The 25,675-nt window shown below is 37.3% G+C and overlaps 2 protein-coding genes across 6 annotated transcripts in view; one reads left to right on the top strand and one right to left on the bottom strand.

Moving 5' to 3' along the window:
* LOC106161319 (uncharacterized) overlaps positions 1-13,213 on the top strand; it is a 54,306-nt gene extending 41,093 nt beyond the window's left edge. For all 5 annotated transcript variants that reach the window (XM_013538245.2, XM_013538244.2, XM_013538241.2 and 2 more), the window contains 8 exons: positions 127-187; positions 2,592-2,852; positions 5,860-5,920; positions 7,134-7,270; positions 7,995-8,164; positions 8,753-8,966; positions 10,543-11,500; positions 12,039-13,213. In XM_013538245.2, coding sequence (XP_013393699.2) covers positions 127-187; positions 2,592-2,852; positions 5,860-5,920; positions 7,134-7,270; positions 7,995-8,164; positions 8,753-8,966; positions 10,543-11,500; positions 12,039-12,192 — 2,016 coding nt within the window. In that variant the 3' untranslated portion in view covers positions 12,193-13,213. The remainder of the gene's footprint in view (positions 1-126; positions 188-2,591; positions 2,853-5,859; positions 5,921-7,133; positions 7,271-7,994; positions 8,165-8,752; positions 8,967-10,542; positions 11,501-12,038) is intronic.
* LOC106161297 (constitutive coactivator of peroxisome proliferator-activated receptor gamma) overlaps positions 1-25,675 on the bottom strand; it is an 87,166-nt gene that overhangs the window by 49,617 nt on the left and 11,874 nt on the right. The window lies entirely within an intron of this gene.

Below are 25,675 nucleotides of genomic sequence, written 5' to 3' on the forward strand. Positions count from 1 at the left end.
GTCTCTTCCATCCCCGGAGCTAATCTAAACATTTTCATAGCTCTTTCTTTTTGAGTAGCTTTTTCCACTACTTCTCGTAATTATCATCGATTCTTGACATGACACAACTATTGGTGATTTCCACAGGGAACCTTCTCATTGATCATCGAAGCCTGGCACGACAGCACGTACAACGGACCCCGACCAGGTAAGGAAGCACTAGATTTTTCTAAAAGAAATATTTTGGTTTTGAAAAAAATGGAAGTATTTATTTTTAAACTCCTAGAAGTACGAACTAGTCCAGTGTGACGCACATCTCGCCAGAGGTTGCAATGTGTGATATTTCCAAAACAGTAAACCTGATCTTGTACTATCTGTACAAGACTCCACGTGCCCTGGTATTAAATCCACACCGATAGAGGAAGAATCACTTTAAAGCCGAAATAACCATTGAACGCGGCCACCCATATAATCAACTCGCTCCAACATAATGGCACTCGACAATAGACTAGGGTCTCCGTGATCCCAAGTCAGCTGGGAAGACCGCACTTTCCCACACTAACGCAGGGACCATTAATTACGGATCTAAAGGCCCTCGCAGTAGTCTTTGCCTAGCCCATTGTTGAAGGCGAGCGTCTTCTTACTCGAGGCCAGCCAGCTGGTTTGGACGCTGAGAAGCCCCGATAAAGCGCTTATCTGCTCAGCGCTCAGCGGGGACAGCCGAGGTTTTTTTAGCGCATCGCAGTGAGTTTATCAGTTGCGGGATAAAGGCACTGAAATGCACTTGCCTTGCACCAATGTTAAATGTCAGGTCTAGACTGAACCGTGTAGATGTTTAGACTAAAACCAAATAGAAAACTGCTTGGTGTATTAATCAGTTAAAGGAATCCATTCAGGTGTTGTGTTAGACTAACCCCCGGATTCCCTACATCTTAGTCCAAACTTAAAATACGTTAAAGTACAAGAGCAGAAAGTTACTTGAGCGAGGTGTGTTTTGGAAACACATATATATCAATAATCCATCAGCATCAACCACGCCAGCTGTTGAAAGTACTTGAAACATCGTGTTAGTTCATCCAGATAGCTGCTCTGCGCATACAACTTCCACTTCAACTATATTAAAATCTTCCCCAAGTCCTGTTAGGTTGCTATCTTGGTGCAGTTGGTAATAATTGTACAGCGAGGCGATTAGCGCAATTAAGGAGGGATAGGGAAAGCCATGTTGGCCATCTGGCGTTTTTTCAGCAACACGTGATACAATATACCTGGCTTGGCTTGCTCTATATAGAGACATTTTACCTGGGCTAAAAAACTGGTTCAGAAAAAAAGCCAGATGTAAATTGGCCTGTGCAACGATTAGCAAAATTGCGTATGGGAGTGTTGTGAGTAAATAGCGTGCATTAAGAAACGATGGGAAGGGAGCACTTTCTTTTGTACAGGGTTTACTAGTGTGCCTAGTGTGTAGTAAACTCGACACTGTAGGATTTCTCTCTCCCACTCTCTCTCGCTGTGATAATGGACAGCGTTCTAAGGGAGTCTGTTCGTGGGACTATGTCAGGTGCGAGAAACTGCTCTCGAGTGGAGCACTCCATTTTCCCAGACCTGTCCTAGTAAAAGCACACAATTAATGCTCCAGTTTCAAGCACAATCAGATTAACACGGTCGTTGAAAAACCTTACATGTAAAAAGAAATGTCCTTTAATCGACCCCCACGTTCTAGGCGGTTTCAGGAGAATTTCCCCTACGTGCATAACTCGGGCTGTCATTGATTTTCTCCCTAGTTCATACACCTTTCGAAGTCCCAAGCCACGAGACTCCAACACATGTAATTAACAAGAAACACACTAGCTTTCGTGTAAAATACATATTTGACTTTCATCTCGGCGACAAATACAAGCTATTCTCATTACGGTTTACTGCTATCCAAACTATAGGGATACCCTTAGAATGGCGTCGTTAAAACTGAATTGCAATTAACGAACATGTCTTAATTTCATATAGTAACAATGAAATGCTACCGGCCTCTGTTGGGCCTATGTGTCGTGTTTATGTGTTTTCTCTTCACTAGCTAAGCCGACGGTCCCTTTGTTGTACGTATTTGACTTGTAAACATGCCCGTCGTTTATCGGACAGACTACAAAGGTGAATGGGGGTTGATCTACGAATTTAGACTCATTTAGCCTCCGTGGATAATACATTGTATTTGTAAAAGGAAGAATGTCGTGAATATTTTCGGTTGTTTATCTGTTGCTATAATATTAAGGTAATCATTTCCACACAACAGCGTTCAGGAAACGGGCGACTGTGTACCTTCCCATCAAACAATACCTTAAAATCGTAATAACTACTGATAAGAAACTTGTAACGAGTCCTAGATATCAAAGAGGATCTCCATTTGCCGCTTCCTATTTGCGCCGAATGGCTATAACTCTATAATTAGAGTCCAAATTAACCTGGCTAACTGGGGGATGTTCCGTTAGGTAGACGGAAGCCTCTGCTATCACATATCCTGTACAAACGAGATAGATAGTGCAGGGAAATCCTGAAATTACCATCAAAATTAATCAGATTACAAGCAAATGAATAACCCGATTAATCTTGTCTATTCACAGGTAGCCCCAGAGAGCTCATCTATCGAATGGCCAACCAATCCTCTCTCGAAGTCGGGGAGACATGGACTCGGGGACCCACCACCACTACCAGTTCCATTCGCTTGGATTTCAAATACAGAGTAATATGTGACAAGAATTACTACGGCAGTGGCTGCACAGACCTTTGCCGGCCAAGGGATGACCGGTTCGGCCACTGGAACTGCACGGCCAATGGCACCAAAGTCTGCCTGGACGGATGGACAGGCCCTTACTGCGATAAAGGTAAGAAGGAAATTAAAGAGACTAAATTGAATCCTATTATCAAGAACATTTACTTTCTCTTCCGTTAACTATGTCTAGACAGCAAGGGGTGGAAGGGAGGGAGAAATTAGTCAAGTTAGTGGACTGCTGTCTATATAGGTACTGTGACAGGACCTCATACCATCAGTGCCATGTCACTTAACAATCTCCATCAAATATTTACACATTCAAATAGTCCACCATCGGCAGCGCGACACCGAGTCCCCTTCGCTCAACTCACGTAGTCAAGTAGCACCTTCGTCCAGAATTAACGCACCTGCCCCAGGACAATTAGCCCCCCATCAGCAAAGTTAACTGCCCAATGACCAGCTGTCAAGACGCGATGCCATAAAGGATTACGTCATTAAAACAAGCTGACAAGGGAGGGTTTCCCAATTATGGCGTCTGACAACGGCCCCTCGTATTGCAATCTCCGCGTCGCCTAGTCACAGGAACTGCAATTTAGACGTCTTGCCTGTTCTTCACTAATGTCTACCCATGTCAATCAATTTGTCACCGGTCTCTTCCCTTTCATTCATGTCCCTTACCCGAGCCACATCACGGCGGAATAACATAGCTGGCAGGCGGATGCTCCTGGTAGTCATTAGTCTTTGCCAAATATTTACAAGGTGAAATTAAACTTGCCACTTGCTAACAAAAAATCTTCAAGTTAGGTTTAAGTAACGCTTCCCTCTCATTCATTCATTTTTTATCGCAAGTATGTAGCTGAGAACAGTTTTATTAGAGGAAGAAATTTTTGGAATCCCTTTCTAGTTGCCTTAAACTTAAAGACCACTAATCGGGACTGTCCATCAGTACATTTTCAAGACTTGTGTCTTTAATCCCAAGATAGATCACGTCTAGAACGCGTTGTGATTCACAAAGGTTGGGTCATAATAGTGTACGTCCCCTTGGCGTGAGAACCTCGCCATTTCCCACACCCGTTTGGTCATTGTCCGTTGCACAGACACAAACCCCTGCCATCAATAATTGACAAAGAGCGCACGCTCTACCCCGGGCCGCTTGACAGAAAAAGTCAATAATTCCCCCGTTTTAATCGTTATGAATTTATGCCAGAGATCAAAAGACTCCTTGTGTCACAGAACAACAGGTCGTTACGCAGAGCCAAGCCCTGTGCTTATTTAATCCGTTCTTTACCACTGCTGTAGTGACAGTGTGTATATAGAAAGACGAGTAGACATTACAAAGGTCTCCCCGAAGCGTGGTCGCTCTATCTTGGCATCAAGCCGGTCGCGTGGCTTAAGTCGGGTGGTATATACTTTCTTCATGGAACCGTGTTACAACGCTTCAATGCATCGTACACCTCTATATAGCAAGACAGGGTTGCCATGGCTTTAGTTCTGTAAGAGAAATGTCCCCATGTGTCAGATGTTTGCTGACCCAGAACAGCTTGACAACAAAGTGACTGAAAGACAGAAATAAGTGCATTCGTACAAATGGTGTGTTAGATTGGTAGACGAGGCCTACACCTGTCGGTTCACACACATTGGGACTTTGGAGACCCCATTTCAAATACTAATCTCTCTGTTAATCTACATATTTTCCCTAATATTGTTTAGGCTTTAGATCTGCGCAGTATAAGGTAGTAATCGACCAAAATAGTTCAGTTTATCAACTTTTCATTAAATTCTTTCCGTCGCTACAAACAAGTGAGCGTGCTTGCGGTTTTGTGTAGGAGGTCACGTGGTCGGCCAGTATAACCTGGACGTAATGCTCTAATTTTTGACCACAGGATTCCGTAACACAGCTGTGGCCTTATCAGTGACCATTGTCTCAACCCTCATGACCAGATGCCCCTAAATCTAAAGGTGCGAGTTGATACAGGGGGACTTTTTCATAGGATTAGGTCTCCCTCGACTCGAGAACAAAGGTAGTAGCGGAGCGCCACGCGCCTCTTCATTGTTGTGTACGAGGTAAATTGACAGCTGGCTCGTAATATATATTCTTGCTGCAGCTGTCAAAGAACAGCTACTCTATATAGTCCCTGCCAGCTGCCTTTGGTGTCCTCTAATGATTGATACTACACATTTGCTTTCAAAGACATTATTAATAAAGAAAATAAATAAGAAACTTTTTGTTTTAACTCAGATGAGCGTAAACAAGAAAATAAAATACGAAACGTTCGCGTTGCTTTGATAGACATCGCTACTTAAATTCATTCACAATATGTAATTATAAACCAAGTTCAAAGACAGTAATATATATCACGAAAGCAAACATCAAAATTATGTGAAATAACTTTCCACCAAATGAAACGGAAATTAGCCTTAACTGCGTACAATTGCAAGTGAACTAGAACGCGAACTTCGGGTTTTGTAGTATATTGCACTTATATTTTCTGAAAGATAACCGCAAGTTACGCTAATGAAAGCCCTGGGCATCAAAAGACAGGTCGGTGAAATTTTCCGAAAGATTAAACAAACAGCAACCCGGGGTCGTGTTTCCTGCACAAAAGCCGTCTCTTAACATCCACATCGAACCAATAATTTGGACGGCGTTAGGGTATGGTGACTAAAACGCCACAAGTTTTTCTTCATCGATCTTGTATAGACTGTGGCTTTCGTTAGCCATCGATTCCTGCGTACGTTTGGTAAACACTCTGTGGTCTTTAGTCCCCGAGTCAAAGAGTGCAATGTAACCGCTTCGGCCCGTCGTTCTCAAGTGACTTACCTGCAAAGCGAAGAATCGCTTCATCGATAACAATGTTTAGTAAAACACTGTCAGACAATGAAAACAATACACGTTTATGAATTATTAAGCAACAGAAAAGAAACTTCGTTTCTCTAATAAACCCACTCGAAATAAATGACTGAGAAATTTGAGCTGGCGATTTCGGATAAGCGTGAAAGGCTCGTCTCTCATGTAAGCTTGTTCTTCTGATAAAGGAGCTCTTATTACTACTCGCCACCTTCTGAGTGTGAGATAAACTTCGACTTTGCTAAATTTTTCTTTTCTTTATTTTTTCCAGCTATATGTTTGTCTGGCTGCCACTCCGAGCATGGGACGTGCACCAATCCAAACGAGTGCATGTAAGTAGTAATGTTGATAATTACATCAGACTAGTTGGAATAAAGCATGAATTGGGAGCTGAGGCAGGAGTAATGAACAAACTGTGGTTTACTAGGCGCGAGTTCAATTGACTGACGTAAATCTCTCCACCTTTATGTAAGGTGCATGGGGTGCAAATACTACAGGGCTCGTAGTTGTAACTAAGGATTAGCAATTTTCTCCTTCCCCAGATAACATACAACTATCAATTCTAGGTAATTAACGCCGAAATCACCTGGAGGCCCAGTGTTAATACTAAAGTATAGCGCAGCCATGAGTCTAAAAATAAAGTCCATTAATATTTCTTTCGGTAAATATTTTCATCTTGCACTCCATTTCTGGTGGGAAAAATGCTGCGAAATAATTTTGGGTTATAAAGTGACAGCTCACCTAAAAGTTAAGCATTGGCGATTTTTTCCCTAACATTAAATTGCTTTTTGGTAATCATTTAAATTATTCACTTTGAAATATTTTAATTGGTCACAGGGGAGGGTAGATTTTTTTTACTCTCGAGGTTAACTGTTGTTGTCTATGCAAAATTGGCCCTAGGCAGAGATGCAATCTAGTATAGGAAGTGGTAGTATAAGTGTATACACCTGTGTGATAAGCTTCAATGTATGTCCCTGCCTGGTAGCTGCTAATCCAGCACTGTCATCATCCACTCTACTCAGAACAAAAGGAGGGAGCTGTGATTTCTAATAAAAGCCTGCCAGTGCAACATTAATTCCACAAGATCGAGAAAAGATCAGGCACATTTCCCGTATTCTTTATCCTTTTTGGGTTCACACAGGTTTAATTGCAACTCTAATCAGCATAAGAAAGATTTCGTTGAGCCATCAATAGGTGGAGGCTGTCATTTGCTCTATCACAAAGACGTGGTGACCTAGAAAGCTATAGTTGTGGTCGAAATATTTATTATTCATTAACACGACATGATATGCTGGTGATCCTGTATGGATATGTAGCAATATGATGAATACATATGTAGGGCACTGAGTAATGTTAAATATATCTATCATATATGAAACAAAAGGAAATAAAGACTCTTGAAATTTAATTATTTAATGAAAGATCAACTTGCATTTAATTTGTTATATTTTTAATGTTAGGTTTTATTCTTTTTCTGCACATTTTTTAAATACTGTTATAGTTACCACATTTTACATTTATTTATTCTTTTTGTTTTTTTTTTAGATGTCGTTTGGGTTGGCAAGGGCGCTTTTGTGATGAATGTGTGGTGTACCCGGGTTGCGATACCAATCATGGGACTTGTAATGAAGCTTTTCAGTGCAACTGTGAAGAAGGCTGGGGTGGATCCTTCTGCAACCAAGGTGAGGTGAAATTCAAAGAAATTCTCAAACCTTAGTAAGGAGTACTTAAAGGGCAGTTGCTTAATCTTCGAAAACTCTTAAACAGCCAATTTACAAAAAAGCCTCATTCATATACTCAAACCTGCAGAACAGATCACAAATTACAAGACAGGCAACCTTTTCCAGTAATTTGGCTACCTCTTACATTTCCTTAAATGATAACTTCAACATGATTTGTGGTAAGAGTTTGCAACGCAGAAGCTGCTGTGTAGTGCATTTAGTCAAGTAGTATCCTAGTAAGCAGTGCAATGAATGAGAGCTTCTTGGCACAGAGCCAAATCCCTAACCATATTATCATCATCTGGCGCAAGCATCAATCTTGCTTCTGCAGAAATTCATAAAGAATTAATTTGAATGTTGCCTACTCTCACTTTCCTGATAGCATTTCACACTCTAGTATCCATTGCTACTACATGTACACAAATCATTCATAGACAAAACCTCTCGTGGTAATGAATAGCTGGTCATCTAAATGATTCAATTACTGAATCGTGCATGATTTTTTCTACGGAATGTGGAGGACAGAATGATAACATGCACAGATGGCACATCGATTACGGTCTGATGTTCACCTACAAATGCTTCTCAAACAGGCATCACCTGTGCTATTTAATCTCTCTCTCATGCCGGTTTGAAATGTGAAAAATTAATATAAATTAACATTTTTGTTTTTATTCATTTCTAGATCTCAACTTCTGTACACATCATCAGCCGTGTAAGAACAGTGCAACATGCACCAATACTGGGCAGGGCAGCTACACCTGTACATGTCCCATAGGATTCACAGGGACAAACTGCGAGATAGAGGTTGACGACTGTCACCGTCAACCTTGTGCAAATGGAGGGACTTGTCAAGTGAGTATAAATTATTCTAGAAATAAAAATAGTAAAAGGATTAATAAAAAGAAACTACTCACTTTTTTGGCCAATATATCATTGATTTTAGAATTTATTGTTTTATCAGTTTTAGAATAAATAATAAACTAAAAGAATAATCTGCATGAAAGAACCCTGGTTTCTACTCTCCTCTCCCTCACGCTATTGGTAGTAATTCCAGACAGCAATACATCATTTATGCACAGTATCATCACCAAAGCTTTCATTAAGCCTGTGTGCTGATTACTCAAGAATTAAAAATTTTCCCAGGCAATGCCTTATCAATCATGATAAATTGCTGTAAAAGGACACTGGAGTGGCATTACTATAGTGACAGAGCACTATGCAAGTGATGAAAATATATCTAGAGAGTAGTCTCTCATAACTGGTCGTTGTTCGCTTATCCGGTAAATAGTCCATGCAGGTCTTCTGAGTAATAATAATGAAAATATTAGAAGTCTGTGATGTGGGATGGAGCATCTCCTGCATATCAAATTAATATTAATACTAATACAGCTCTTTTTTGTTGTATTCATATATTAATTGCTTGCATTTTTTATTTTTCAGGACCTTGGAACCAGTTACAGGTGCATGTGCCCACCGGGTTTCCATGGTTACCACTGTGAGTCAACAGCAACAAGCTGTTCTGCGTTACCGTGCAAGAACCAAGGGGTGTGTCGCGATGTTGGCGACTCGTACATGTGCATGTGCCAGGCTGGATACACGGGAACTAACTGCGAAAATGAAATTAATGAATGCCAGTCCAACCCTTGCAAAAACAGTAAGTTATATGTTAAATACTAGTACAAACCCTTTTCCACCTATTATAATTATTTAATATTTGATGAGTCAATGGAGTTACATAAATAAAAGAATCCCCACTGGCATTTCATTGCTTGCTTGGTAAATAGTGGTCTGTGTGACATATACCATATCAAGTACCATTTGCTTATTACTGATCACAATAAAAAAGTCAATTCATCAAGAGCATTTTTTCATTCGGTAAAATGCCTGTGATTGGGGCACTGTGAATGGCCATTGAAAAAGACAGAAATCTTCATAGTGTATCTACATTATTTAGTGACATCCTATACCAATCACAGAATTACACTGAACTCAAACATGGCAGCGTGCTTTCACTCCCGACCTAGGCTTTTGATAATGTCAGTACACAATGAATATGAATAATGCTGGCAAGAAGCATGGTTTGTTAATCTTCACTAGGTAAAAATGAGTTGACTCAGTACTTAGTACATGCAACTAGACATGGCACACGGAATGAAATATGACATTCAGTTTTCACGCACAAGCTGTGCACAGCAAGATAGGGAACTTCTGGGATATTGAAAATTTTATCTAGCTTCAACTGAAGGGTGGTTTTAATTGATGTAGCATGTTCTATTATGCAACTGCTTGCAATTACTGGCAATCCTAACCAGCTGTCAATAGATCACTTAGAAATATAATATAATTTCAAAGGCATATGCCATTGTCCCAGAAAGCATGTTAATGTCAGGCTCATAGAAAACAATGAATGGGTTTGCTGTAAATGTGTCTCTCTCTTCCTATCACATGGCTTATGAGAACAAGCAGTTGTGTATGAAGAGCTTTATCAGCAATTGACCACATTATTGTTTTAGTGGTCTTGTTCAGTAGCTATGGAAGCATAGAAACATTAATAAGTCCCAGGCAATATTTCACCTGGAATGAAACATTTAGGTATGGAGTGACATTTGCAGAGGTCTTCATTCAAGTCCCTTGCAAATTCATATCCAAAGGCAATTGATTATAACTTTGACAGTTCTTCATTACATAACTCAAACTGTCATGCCGGTCAAGTTACACTGGCAGGTGGCTGGATAGAAAAAAAAAGGAAAAGGAAAAAAAATCAAGGATCACATCTGCTCAAAGGAAATTTTATTTCTTCTTAATCATGATTACTTTCCCAACAGTAATACAATTTGGTATTATCTGCAGGCCTTTTCCCTCAACTCTTGCATCGTACTACAGAGCTATTTACTACAATGAAACTTACTACTAATATCCACAACTTGTCCATGATAGCTGTTTATATAGATTTTCTTTCAACTGAAGATGATGGAAATTGCCAGTCTTTAGCAATAAGCTTCTTATGCTACTTAGTGCACTCACTAATCTTCTTTCTTGCATGGTCAATAAACACTTTCTATTGTGATTCAATGACTGCCGCAGAGGATAGCTGCTACTATTTCTACTAAGAATGGGAAAAATATCAATGGAAAAAATAAATTAATGTCATTTGCCTGCCTTTAATTAAAACAATAAAAATGACAATACTCTTGAATAATGTCATTTATGTATTTTTGTTTGTTCTTCAGATGCAAGATGTGTGGATGAATTGGACGGCTTTCGTTGTGTATGCCCTGCTGGATTTAGCGGTCTTACATGTGAAATTAACTACAATAACTGCGAAAACAACCCATGCATGAACGGAGGACAGTGTATAGATGAAGACAATAATTATAGGTGTCAATGCCTCCCCGGATTTGTTGGACCAGTTTGCGAAACTACTGTTAATTTCTGTATCACTGCACCTTGTGCAAATGGAGGCACATGCATCGAAGTGGTCAACAGCTTCAAGTGCACATGTGCACCTGGATTTACTGGCACTACTTGTTCTCAAAACATCGATGACTGTGCTTCATCCCCATGCAAAAATGGTGGAACATGCAGAGATAGAGTTGCTGAGTATGAATGTTCCTGCCCGACTGGTTTCTATGGAAGGGACTGTACAGAAACTACAGCTACTGCTCCACCAGTGACAAACAACGAGACACCAGTTGAGTCAGGAAGCACAGTAAATAGTAAAACACCAGCCAGCCAAGTCAAGAGTGACGAGGAAGATGATTCTCTAACTATGCAGCAGATAGTTCTCATTGTTTGCCTTGGAGCTGGGATCCCCATTGTTATAATAATCTTTGTTGTCATCTTCTTCTTGTGCAAGAAGTCCAGAAATGAAAAGAGTGTGGAAGCCGAACAGAACGAAGCAAACAGTATGAACAATAAGCAGTGTATACAGAAAAACATATTAAACAGTTTTCCATCCAAACCACTTTCATCAAAAGTGACAAATGAAGAAATAGACTTCAGTCCAAAAGCTGCAAACTCAAAGCAGCACAACTTAGAAAAAAGTACCAACAAAAACTTTAAAGACAATAACAATTCAAACGAGGAAAACTCGTTAGACTCTATCATCATAGACACTAAGTCAAAGAAGCAATATAAAAAGGTAGACAGCGATGCCATGTCCATTGAATCTACAGTAGTCGATATTAGGTAATTATCATTTTGTGCTTTGTTCTATCGATTCCTAATATATGTACCTTTACTTCAAATGAATACTAGCTAATAAGACTAATTTAACAATGGAAATCCATACTGCTTTTGTATTTGGCACTTGAATCTGCAATTGGTCAATGCAAAGTAAATAGCTCTTGCCTTAGAAGCATTGAGAAAAAATTCAATTTGCTTATTTTAAATAGACTTAATAGGAATTGTAAATGACAAAGGATAAAGCATATTAGAAACATTATGTGGTTAAAAGTCTCTTAAAACTGATATAAAGGTGTTGCTTTTATTTATCACCTTTGAGACATATACTGATGAAAGTAACTTGAGATGTATTGACCAGACAGGGCCTAAGTGTGGTGCTTTAAGTTCTGGCGTAGCGATTACTGAAGACAGCTCAATATAATATTGATGATTTAACAAAGGTGAGGCTTGGCATAACAAGCACATTGCCTAATGTTGTCCTACCTTCTTTGCATATTCTGGACTCAAATGCTAATTCAGCTTTTTATTTTGTATTTTTCAGTGAAACACAAGACATCCATGTGGTGAAAGAGAAAAATACTGTTGACAGTATGGACCCTTCCAATCATCTATATTATGACTACGAAAAGCATCGGCACCTGTATCCATCTACCACATGTACAACGCAGGACGGAATGCTTGCGACAGAAGTATAAAATCACAGACTCTTCTCTATTCACGATATACAAAGCTGTAAAATATGCATAATGTAAAAAATAGTGTAAAGTGCCTTTGTTTGTACAAATGCAGTCTAGAACTTTTTTTATTCAATTTGTCCAATCATCATTGTTTGATGAACATTGTGTTTTTCTAAAGTAATTTAATTGAACAATTAATGCTCTCTCTTAATCATATATAAAGATGGCTCAAAGCCAGTGTACAAAGTATGCAAATTGCATAAATGCTGCAATAAGTTATATGACAAATTAAATTAAAGCTAAATTATTGAACTAAATTATTGGTAATGAAAGTAAAGGAACTAGTCCAAGCTTTAGAAGAAGATGTAGGAGGTAGACGTAGCGCATTCTTGCTGATGTGTCTGATGCTTTACGAAAACTTGGTGCATATGCATGTGCGTGACCTGCTATTCTGTCTCACTATTGTGTTCTGACTCAAGCACAGTCTGGGGTCTCTGGCCTACCAGCAACTTTTGACATATCTGTAATGACACTGTTTCCCTGTAGACTTTAGAATACGACATAGAGCCCTGTACTTGTGCATTTATCAGTATTATTATCAATTGTGCTATTATGAAAGTGAAGGTGCTTGCTTATGACAAAAATTCAACAAAAAAAATCTTAAAGCAGTGTTAGCAAAGTGTGTTTGTGGAATTTATTATATTTTTTTTGTCTTGCCAAAGTTCTGTGCTACTATGTTGCTGACACAGCTCTTACTGCCAAATAAGGGAACAAAGATCACATGATCAAGCACTGTTACCATGGTGACACCCCAGCTGAAGACCAGAGACCCCTATATACGTGTTCAATGTCATGAGCAAGGTTGTTCTGAGAATCGAGTCAATTTCACTCACTGTGATGCTCTTTTTGTACATATTATGTATATTTATAGGAAGATAATTGTACATAGAACTGTATTTAATACTATCTATTGATACTATGGTATTTACAATAATACAAAATAAAAAGGTCACAATGCTGACTATTTTTTCAAAATATATTTACTGTTTCATGTGTTCTTTCTGCTTGTTTTAAGAAAAAATCTTTCTTCTGGTACTATCTCTGTTTATCAAGTGCTTTGGCAATTTTTATTTTTATTACGTCTTAACTCATCATAGAAATAAATATCTTTAAAAAAAGTCAAAGAAGAGGCTGTATTAATATTCAGTAACACAGTCTTACTCAATCTGATAATTATTTTGGTGTCAGTTTAATGCTACAGAATCTAAATGTACAAGAAGTGAAAATGCGATATTCAGTTGTCAAATTAACTTGTGTACATAGTATGCAAAAGAAACATTAGACCTCCACCTTTTGAAACCAAACACTAATTACCATGAAGTCAAAAGATGGAGAGCACAAATTAGTGACACATTAGACTTATAACATGTATTAGACTGAAGCCATTTTAGGTTTAAAATCTTCATGAGATGACAAAATCAATTCACCAGATACTCCAATATCTGGAACATAAGAACCCCCCACCACCCCCTACATTCCCAGCCTCCTCTCCGGAGATGTCACCACATTGCTGAAAGTAAAATTCCTGTTGAATTTACTTGGTCATCTCAACACAGATTTCAGACCTGGAAAGGTTTTATTTAAAAACCAGAGTGAACAGGCTAATATGAGGTAGAAATCACAAACTGTAACTGAACAATGACACAGACATGTATTTGCAAGATTCAACACCTGCATTTCTGCTAGCAGGTGACACACAGCTTTTCTGGACTGCATCAATTATGCATGTCTGCTTTCCATACTGTTCTTTTCATGCAATACAAATTAAATACAAGAACTTGTTTAAGCAATTTCATTGTATCACCATATTCACTAGCAATTACTATATGAATTAACATACACGCATTTGACATTTGACAAACTATGTGGTTGGTGAATTTATTTTTATGTCATCACTGTGGTGAGCTTTGCCCTTTAAGCATTTTTCTTTGTTTTCCACGTCATAATATAATAACTCATCAAATTCATAGAGAGAATGCATAACACAGAGACCAATCACTAAGCAAAAAAAAAAAAAAAAAAAAAAATGCTTCAATTGCTTTCAAACAGCTATAAGAATTATTGCCCCAGAACCGAACATACCAATCTGTGTTGACAAAGTGGTCTTTTTTATGTAAGTGCATGACCTCCTAAAGACATTTACTTATTCTAAAAAAATATTCAATCTTGATAAATAACCAAAATACTATAGAAAACCATTTTTTCTGGGGCTATCATTTACTGTCAAATGATATCTTGTACGACTTTATTGTCTCTTCTCATGTGTCTGAAATGTATCAAAATTTTTCACCCGGGAGTTTTGATAGCTGTATTATTATTATTATTTTTATTGTTTTTTTATTCATGGACTGTTGGATATAACAACATGGGAGAATAATTACAAACTGTGCCAATGCCTTGAAACCAAGGAACAAGGATCTCTTTTATCAGCATCTGATTTTTAGACACAGATATTAAAGTGCATAATGACACCATGAGCTACAACAATTTATTTGAATTAAACTGATGCAATATCAGTTGTATACAGTTCTCATAAAATATTTATATAAGTAAAAAATAAGGGTCGAGATAAAAAGTGTACACTGTATGTGCATGTGCATCTAATGAGATTTTTATACATTTTTTGGACGAATATGGACCTTCAAAATATGAGCACACACCCATCAGTGTTGCCCCAACAAAAAAATGAGAATCAGTGTTGACATCAATGCAGGATACACTGCAATAACATTACAATCATTATGTACTAGTTATAGCACAAGTTGTCCACTGTAAGCGATATACAAAATCATACTTCAAGGCCCAGCCGAGATGTAATTTGCTCTTGAATGACGACAAGTACATATAGTTGTAACTGACTTATCCCACGACTGGCAGTTCGAACAATAGGATGAATGCACCTAAGGACGTTAAAGTAGAGAAAAGCATATTAGCGAAATACTGTGTTATCCTGCGGGATAATAAAGGAATAAGGAATAGCCCTTCCCTCTTTCACAAAACTACTGACCAATGGCATCTTTAATATAGGGATAATGAACAATTTTGAACTCTTTTTTTTTTCTGGTGGGAACCTAAATGAGGACATTAGATGCCTAGTGATACTTTCCAGATGAATCTATCAGTGTAAGTGGGACTGAGCAATGACATATACAAGCCAGATGAAGCACAACAAGACATAGTTAATTGCCATCACACAAATGCAGATCTTATCTAACTTGGCTGCAGAAACCCTACTGAGAGATTGGCCATTTAGGCTAATTTCTTAAAACAAGAATTGTGTTCTTCATTCAATTACATCATGTGAATCCATTGTATGCTAAGACTAAAATAATTAATGCAACACAGTGAACATAATCAAAACAATTTGAAAGAACAAACATCCAATGCATGACCAGTTGTAGAAAAACTCATTATCATCGATCCATTTGGGTATACATCCATCCAGGATAATCCAATCTAATTGGAATAATTGGTGGCCGTTCACTTGTAAACCATAAGATACTGACCAGACACACTTGGGGAAAATTATATTGAAAAGATGGCCTTCATTTCCCAAATGGCCAGTTTTACAATTGACTTGATGATGATGATAACACTGCACTAGCACTGTTGCATGCTATCCAGTACAAATTACCTGTTTCTTAGAAAAAAATACAAACAGAAAAAAAATTAAGGCACCAGCTTCTGCATAAAATATTTTACTGTTGTACTGTTTCTCATAAATATATTAATTTATTGATTCATTTATAATTGAAATGATGTGAATTTTGTGAAATACATCTACCAGTCCATGAAACTGCTCTGTTTGATGATTTAGTTTCTTTGCCAACAAGACATAAATTATAATATTTAACAAAAAAAAAAAAAAAAAAAAAAAAAAAAAAAAAAAAAAAAAAACACCTGGGTTAAGCAGAAAAGTAGGTCACTGAACATAAAGGCAGGTGACACAAAGGATGATGGACATATCTGCTTATGAGAAAATGATGCCTTTCTGACTTTCATTAAAATCTACCACAAAAAAGTTGGTGGAAACATCTTGTTTGAGCAATGACTCATTCTGTGATATAATCTTATTGCACATGAATCTTAAAGGCAGGGAAGAAGAAAAAGTAGCTTCTAATCACTTGTCATTTTGTTAATGAGCTTACGGGGGATTACTACCAAAAACAGAAATCCAGAGCTCAAAAATGAGTTTCTTAGTTTTGAAGCATTGTTAAATGTACATGCCATAAAGAGGATCAGAAGTCACCATGTGCAATGCTTTCTGAACAAATTTAATTACCCCAATCAAAAATGAACTCAACCAAAGAGTTAATGAATTCACTTCCTTGAAGTAGCAAATGCAGTGAACATTACAGCTAAGGGAATAATCTTCAGTGCATATTAATTTCATGATTTTGATGAATGGAAATGGTTTCCTTGGCAACATTATTTAACTTGATGCCCAAAAGTGTTCTGATTACTCTAAAGCATGACATAAAAATTAACGTCTTTAATGCGCCTGCCATATAAAAACTTTTATTTTTGCATGAATAAGCTTTTTGGATTAAATCATCACGGCTTTCTTTTGCGTAAAACCAAAAAAGGAAAGAGCTACTAATTACTTCCACCTGCCACTCAAACACCTGGAATTATAAATAAGAACCTCACAAACAAATAAATCACCACATAAATGTTTTATATGTGCCTTCAAAACAAGACAGATTGCCAGGATTAAGATTCCAGGCAAATTGTTGCAAGCTATGTGCATGCCCTCCCTCCACGCAATCTGCCACTGTAGTAAACACACGTAGTACTATACTATCAGATGCCTGGGAAACTTGTAGTAAAACAGTGACGTGAATGAAAACCTAGTTAACTATCAAAGCAGCCAGCGATCAATAAAGCAAAATCTGCTGCAAAGCTGCCGCACAATGAATGAAAGGCACCCTGGAGTTCAAGGGTTTCTACGGCAAAATATTTTTCTTTACAGAATTGCTTGATGAATCAAAGTTACCTTCACATCATCACCATCTTCATCTTTATGTTAAATGGGTGAGAAACAATCTGGTCATCTGATTAAGCATTGACAGTTAAGCCGCAATCGGGATAACATTACGCACATTGGCGTAACCAATTGAACTGCCTCAAATCACTTCAACTTTCAGCTCGCGGATTGCGTTGGCCAATCATTGGAGATTAAGCCAGAGCGTAAGACAAAAGCAGGATGATCAACACAATGGAGATTTTTAAAGCAACTCCTTAGAAGTGTTTCTGAAAAAAAGGCATCTGCAACATTTATTTACATGAAACCAACTGAAATTTAGATACAAGAAAGAAAAATAAAATACAAATGACCATTCTTGTTAAGTTGGCAGCTGCATCTTGTAAATAATTTAACTGCAATGTTTCCAGTAAAGATGGGCCAACCCTACCCAGTGCCACTCTATCACCATTAGCTCACAATATGAAGGTAACATTACCTCAATTTCTGCCATTGGTAGGGTAACAGAGGGATTAGATTGTCTGGGTATGGTGAACTAATCATAATCAAGGTAGCCTACAGGTTGAATTTATCCAAAATGAATGGAAACAAAATTCAAGTTTTACATGTAACTCAGGGGCAACTCTTCTCTCTGAATCTATGATTATAATAAATTGCATTAACTGAAGGTGCGATAATGAGGTAAACCAGCAGGTGCTTGTAATATAAGTGTCCTTCATAGATGCAGGTGGACTGGACATGGCTCTATAGCAAAGTTATGAAAAACAAATACAATGGAGAACTTGACCCCTATCTGCACTGAACATTCTGGAACCCACATTCGTGAAAAATTCTGCCTCAAAAGTTGAGTTTGTACTAGTAAACATCCATTAGCATTGAGTAGCATGATGTAAATATTTTGATATTCATATTGTACATGCATATGTCCATCAACACAAATACATGGTAACTTCAAATGTTTGTTTTTAAATAAGTAAAAAAAGAAAAAAAAAGAATGAGAAACCATAACTTTTCCATTAACATCACCTGCGGTAGTGGTGAGTAATCGTATGTAGTTTGTATACATTGCAGTATGGTATAATCACCTCCTCTTGGTAATGGGTAATTTTATCATTTCCAGGAGAAGTTGCAAACAACAGAACACACTGGCAGCTGCAAGAGATGTGACTTGCATATTAGATAGGGTGGAGAGACGACTTGCATATTAAAACGAGAGGAAAATGATGACAACAGCAAATAGGAAACATAAATTGTGGGTGATTTACCAGTGTTGTGTGAAGCTTTGAGGAACAAATAAAGAACTCTTCAGAAAAATGTTTCAAAATAAGTATGATGCTTAACAGTGTATAAGCAGTAAATAAAACTCGAGTGATTTGCACAGTTCCAACAAACTGCATGCTGTAAAAATAGGTGGACAGATAAATATGCACTCAATCACACACAAAACCAATTAAGAGTGAGCATTTTTAGGAGGTATTATCACTAAACTTGTTAAATTTCCATAAAATGTTCAGAAAAACCAAAAAATATGACGTAGCGTAAGAAGTACAGCCTAAAGAAATGTTTTATTGCATGTTTAATTCGAGAACTTTATTGCAGACAGAGTGCACAGCAATTATTGTGGATTGTTTTGCTGCCATGTCAAAGAAACATGTTCTTCCTGGAAGGGATCAACTTAATGTCCAGCAGTATCATGATAATGCCAAGAATTACCATAGTAACATGTTAAATCTGAGAGGATTGTTTAACTAGTCGGCTGGCATTCCCACATCAAACAGGCTGTGGAAGGCGAAGATATTTTTAATGTAAGCCTGTGCCATCAACAAAACTGGTTGATGAGAAATTGGCAGTGATGTTAATATTATCTTTGTGAAAACAAAAGACGCAATTGACAAGGAAATCCTGATGAATCTATTTGTTATTAAATAGTGACCACCATTTCACCAATCCTCTCAAAGTTTTTTTGTGGAAATATTTGGTAACGTTTATGCAAACACAAGGTTTTTCAGCAATGCAGTTGCTGACTGATAACTATATTTACTGATATTCAGGGTAAAAAGAAAACTAAGAGCTGCAAAACATGCCCCTATACATCATCACAGTGTCTTGATTCTATGTCATGTCAAACTCAAACAGCACTAAATAGGTTTCCATCTTCTAGTAAAACTCTAGAGTACTCGATATGAAGCACTTACTGCCGTAGGAAATGAAATACTAATCAACTTTGCACAAACTCCTTAGATAATATTACGAAATAAAATAATTAAATAGTAGTGCTAATTCTTAGGCTCCTACAATAACTGTACAGTAGTGTGCTGAAGTCCTTTCAGGCTATATTCTTTGCCAGAACGTGGGGGGGGGGGGGGGGGGGGGGGGGGAGGAACAAAAGAAAAAGCAAACATTTATACATAAAGCAAGCTTTTCCTTTTATTTTTCTTTTTTTTTTATGAAAAAGATATAGCTACAAATATGAAAATTTATGGCTGATATATTTTTCAAAAGACTTCTATTTCTGAAAGAATGCTCTTCAAATGATATTTAGGGAAAGTTATCAATTAGAATACATGAAAAAGCATGAAAAGGAACATCAGTTAGAAATAAAAGAACTAGGCAATAAACATGTACAGACCATGACCATGTCAACATTTGGAAGGGCCAATGCACTCCACACCCAAACCACACAACACTTGATTTGAAAACTTATGTCTAACAGAAGTTCAAATGCACTAAGCAACAGTTTGGCCTAAACATTGTTCCAAAATTGATAAGATTATGAAAGTAATGCTCTTTAATTCCACTACCCAGACAAACAGATTTACCAAACAATTACTGTGAGAACAAAATTTTGTGCAAAAAAGAAAAACAAGTAGCTCAGTACATACTTAACAAAACATATATTTCAGGATGAAAATTATATTTTCCTGGTCTTCAAAGCAATACTTTGTCTATGTGGGCAGTTGGTGAATTAAAAATAATCTTCATTACATCATAAAACTTCAGTTTATTCATACACAATGACCCATAGAATATTTATGCAGTGAATCACACTTTCAAAATTCTGCATGATGCAGCATCAATATGAGGAATAAAATGAAAACTAGTGTTGTGCAAAGCTCAAATTTAAATTTTGAAATCATACAGACAGAGAATAAAATGCTGGTGATTTTTTTCTTCAAAGTTTGCAAAAATATTAAAAAATAAATGTGTGTGTGTGTGTGTGTGTGTCTGTGTATGTGTGTGTGTGTGTGAGAGAGAGAGAGAGAGACAGAGAGAGAGGAAGGTAGAGAGAAGGATAAAAAATTAGACTTCTTTCCTTCAACCAAGGTAATCAAGGGTGTATTTCTATATGACAAAGGTTTGCTGTGGCAAAGGTACCCTATGATAAAGGTTAACTATGACAAAGGTCCGTTTTGATGAAGGTTTGCTATTCCGAAATATGCATACAGATAGAGCGCAAAGATAAATAAAAGAAAATATGCTTTAGATACATGAAAATTCGGCTTGTCTGGCATGCCCCCTCGCAAAGCAACATGAACAACATCATGGACCACAAAGTTTTCCGGCCTTTACCCAAGTACTTTAAGTTACAAGGGGGCGTGCCAGACAATTCAGCTGATTGAGAATCTCTCCTGAGAAAGATTGATCCTGATAGTACAATAACCTCTATTCTGAACACAGCCTTAGTTGCACCGATTCATGCCATCGAAAATTTCACCATTTTCTACAACACAAGTGATGAGTATAAGACTGCATTCCCACAGATTTAGATTGACCGACCTATCTGGATCGACCTACCTCCCTGGGGGTTCACGCTAAATTGCTGTCAGCCAAGCGCGCACAAAAGTTAATTACTCCCTTACAGCTTTTAGTAGGCGGGACAGACATTTAAGCCGGCTAATCTGACAGCAATCTAGTGAGACTCACCACAGGGATAGATCGATCTAAAATCTGTGGGTCTAAGCTTCATGAAATGGAAGTACAATTTGAAACCAGGGACGCAGTTAAGTTTATACAGGGCCAACTTTTGAATTTCCAGAGAGACGGCACCCAAACCATTTCCCCCCCAAATCATAAGTACAAAGGAAAAGTACAAGCAACATCATGTCATGGGGCAAGTTCCTAATATGGCAAATTGACCTAGTTATTATAATGAAGTAGTGTATCTTAATACTTTTTCAGAATACCGAACCTTTGTCATAGCAAACCATTCAGAAAACCGAACCCTATGCCTTCAAAGTACAGCGGACCTGTACACGTCATTGCAAACCCCAGAATTAAAAAAATTGGCTGCTTTTAAAGCAATTTTCCAGATTTTCAGAATAGTGGACCTTCATCATACATAGAGCTGACCCCATAATCAAATAGTGTTCTACCCGTCAGATAAACATAAACTGAATCTCTTATCAAACGTGTCATAAGTCAAAGATTCCTTTGCATTAAAAGCAGCTGACTATACTCTGTCCTATCTCACGCACTTAACTGACCATGGGAAACAACAGACTGACTGAGGGCAAAGTGACTAGTGACAAACAAAAGATGTTTACATATGACATTTACTAAAGATCAACTCCTATCACTTTCCAGGATTCGTGCATAGATCATGGCCATACACAATGCTCCCTGGGAATTACACAACATGATATTGGATGCAAATCAAATTAAAGATTTCAAAGAAATTGTCTGCATAACCGTTTTCACATCAGAATGCAAGCAAAATCCCAGTCGTCTTTACGTTTGAGGAAGAGCTTAAAAGATTACATCACAATGAAGGAAGACCCTAAATCACATTATTGATGACTATTGTGCATTATGATGAGTTATTATATTAAGACACTTGTCTTGCATACATAAATAGCTACAGCAGGTTATACGAAGTCTCCATTTTTGTACAACAGAAGAAAGTATAACAGAATTTATTAGTGTGACTGCTCATAATTACAGCCATATCTAAATATGTAAAACAATAATTTTCAACTGAAACATGAGCATACAGTTGTACTTTATTCTTTTATCCCTTAACCTAATAGAAATAATGGACTGTTTTCTTGCTTCACTTCATAACACATCCCTATTCCATTCAAAGTGAGGAAGTTTGTTGCCATCCATTGCTTACGGCTATTTATTGTGATGGCAATATTTACTCATGCATCATTCTTAGAGCAATCACCGAGTATTTTCATTGTTGGTAAAAATCTGGGGGCTGTGAAATTTTATCCTTTTTAAACCAGTCAAAGATTCAATTGACAGTTTTTTTAATAATTTGATTGTTATATGCTTCACTTGCAATAATATAGACATTAACCTTCCAGATTAAATAGTATCATTGAAATAATAACAGTTCTTTGATCTCTGTGGATTGGCATGAAATATTCAACTAAAATACTAGGGCATCATGCTGCTGGAATTAATTTCATATCAATAATTGCTCCCCCATATATTTGGTTCAAAGAACAATGAAAATAATCAAGAAATAATTGAAACCTATCATACAGGGTCAGCCATCTATAAAACAAGCATAAAGCTGATATGATGATAATATGGCCTTTCTCCTTGAGTGTTTAATGGCAAAACAGATGCCTAACTGTTCTCAAATAGACAATAGCAGTAAAAGGAAGACAAAAGCTGTGCTCAGACAAATACTATATATAAGACCAGTGGTAGGTCTCCCATGCATCATGAAATGACCTCTGTAACAACTTTTATTTCTATCCTCCACCAAGTTTTTTGGCCATTTCTATTCTTACCATTTAAGTTCAGTTATCTCTATTTACAATTTACATGGGAAACATATTATGCCATAACCATAATGCCATTTTAATTCTTGAATATATCTAATTAGTGAGAGAAATGGTTCTACAAGCTGTGGTATCCAGGTAGAGTAATAGATTTCAAGTGCACTCCAATCATCTTTACATAACCATCCAGCATCCAGTTTAATTCCCATATCTCACCTGACAGGAAACAGGCCATAAAAAAGAATGAAACCACACAAATGATCATAGCTGGACCACAGAAATTAATTTATCTCTGCAATGGTGAATGTAGAAGGGGGGAGGTACAGCAGGCATGTTTTCTCTCCTCATCTTCAGAGGTACCCCCCCCCCCAAAAAAAAAAAAAAGGAAAAGCAGCTAAACAAGTGAAACAAGACGAAATCATTTTTACATCCCTGTTCTATATATATGTATATTCCAAATGAAATTGCCCTTGTCTGTTTTACATTTCACATTTTATTCTTTCATTCTTAGTATGACCCCACCCCAAGCAAACTCCTGGATCCACCAGTTCTATTTACACTTAAGACAGATTTTTCTTTTAAATGTTTGAGATGTGGGAGTTTCTGTTGATTTTAGTAGCTGCCATGGAGAGGCTATGCTAGGCACATCAGAACATATTCACCACGTTTTGTGATAATCTTCACTGAGAGCTTGTACTTAATTGACTGAAAATACATTTTGTGATACTGAAATATTTATCCCTTTCTTTGAAATCTCAGCATTGGCAGATTCCTGCATTGACAGCCCCCCCCCCCCCCCTCCCCTATGCAGATGAACACATTTTGCAATTTTTTTTTTTTTGCATCAATTAAGAAAACCAACAAACATAATTTATTAAAGACATTATATCAATGAGATACTATTATTTACAGAATTCATGGAAGCTGATATCATTTTTTTTTTCTTTTGGTTTCTTTGTGGACCTACTGGCGTGGACATCCATCTGTACAATAAGATTTCGAGATGGGAAATTATCTGAAGGGAATTCATCGAATTTGGAATCTAATAGCAGAAACCTGGATGTCAATTTCTCAGAAATTCATTTAGAAACTGCATGTGTTGAATAATTTAAAAAAATCTGATATCTATAAAAAAATTCCATAAAAGGAATTCCTGAGTTCCTTAATTGAACATAATATATTTCTTAATTTATCAAAACTTCAAATAACAAGGGTCTTAATAATCCACTTCTATAGCATGACTTTTTTAAGTGATTTTGATTGGCATTAATGGTTCCTATGCTTATTATACTTTCTTATGCTTGCTGTACAAGCTGTTACCACCTAGGGCTCTTTGACATTAAAGAGACAGTTTATGGCATTGTTATTGTATTAAATTTCATATTTTCTTCTTCTGTAGCCTCTCCTTACATCTCAGAGGTATTTAGCATCCCTTTTTCATCATCAATTTCACCCCCCTGTGCAAAAAATTGATTTCTACACTAGGTGAAAATGGGAGAAATACATGTAGGTGTTTACTTGGCTTAAGCCAGGTGAAGAAAAGAGCTGTGCTCAAATATACTTTGTAGGATATTTTTTAGTTTGAAACTTGATACAGCAATGCTTGATTCCTACTTGAAATTTATTGAAGACTTGAAAAGATTTTGTTTATAGTATTCTTTCAGAAAAAAAACCTTACACCCCATTTCCATAGATTAGATCGACCTACTTTAGATCGACCTAACTCCCTGGGGGTTCACGCTAAATAGCTGTCAGCCGGGCGGACACGAAAGTTAATTACCCTCTTACAGCTTGTAGTAGGCGGGACGGACATTTAAGTCGGATTATCTGAAAGTAATCTAGTGAGACTCCCCACGGGGATAGATCGATCTAAAATCTATGGGAATAGAGCCTTAGTGTCTCTTTCTCACTGATAAGGAAACACCTTTTATACATACAATGAAACATATATTTAATCCACCGATAACTTTTCATTCAGAACATTGCTTGCACACTGCAAATACTGCCAATAGATACAAGCTATTTACTATAATGTCACACAGCTCACATGCCCTGGAAACTCTGGGGATCATGAACAATCTCCCTTGAATTAACTCAGAGTACACACTGGCCTGGAAATAATCAGGGCACAGGATAAAAAACTACAAAGTGATGTAACATCAAACCTGTCCTAGAACTCATTACAAGAATCAATCCATATAATGCACATAATTTACCACACTGACATTAATAGTTTCAGTTGTACTGCCACATCCCCTTTCAAAATGATAACCTCACCGTGAAATAAAATATCATTTATCCATTTCACATACTTAACAATCTATGCGCCAGCTCTTTGAGTGTTAAAGGTAGTGGATTTTTAAATGCAATCATGCATAGATATTGATGAGAGCATTGTATCCAGTGAAAACTAAATGAGCAGGCACCAAGGCACCAGAACTGCCTTTCTGGCTCCAGGGAGTCCCAAATGTCGTCTGCTTCCATGAATAAGTGTCTCAAATAATGAAGAACTATCAGCACAGTTAACAGTTTAAAACAAAGGGAGGGTGTAAACACAAAGCAGAAATGAGCCAACTTGCACTAAACATTGAATAATAACAAGTCCACTTAGTAATAATCCATAAAATTGATAAGGTATCACATCCAACAGCTTTATTCTTTTACTAGGACCTTTTCGTATCTTGCAGGGTTTAATCAATAGTTCTCTGATAGATTAATAGTC

The sequence above is a fragment of the Lingula anatina genome, chromosome 2 (genome assembly GCF_051362555.1).
Source record: "Lingula anatina isolate TDL-2025a chromosome 2, LinAna3.0, whole genome shotgun sequence".
Classification (NCBI taxonomy): Eukaryota; Metazoa; Brachiopoda; class Lingulata; order Lingulida; family Lingulidae; genus Lingula; species Lingula anatina.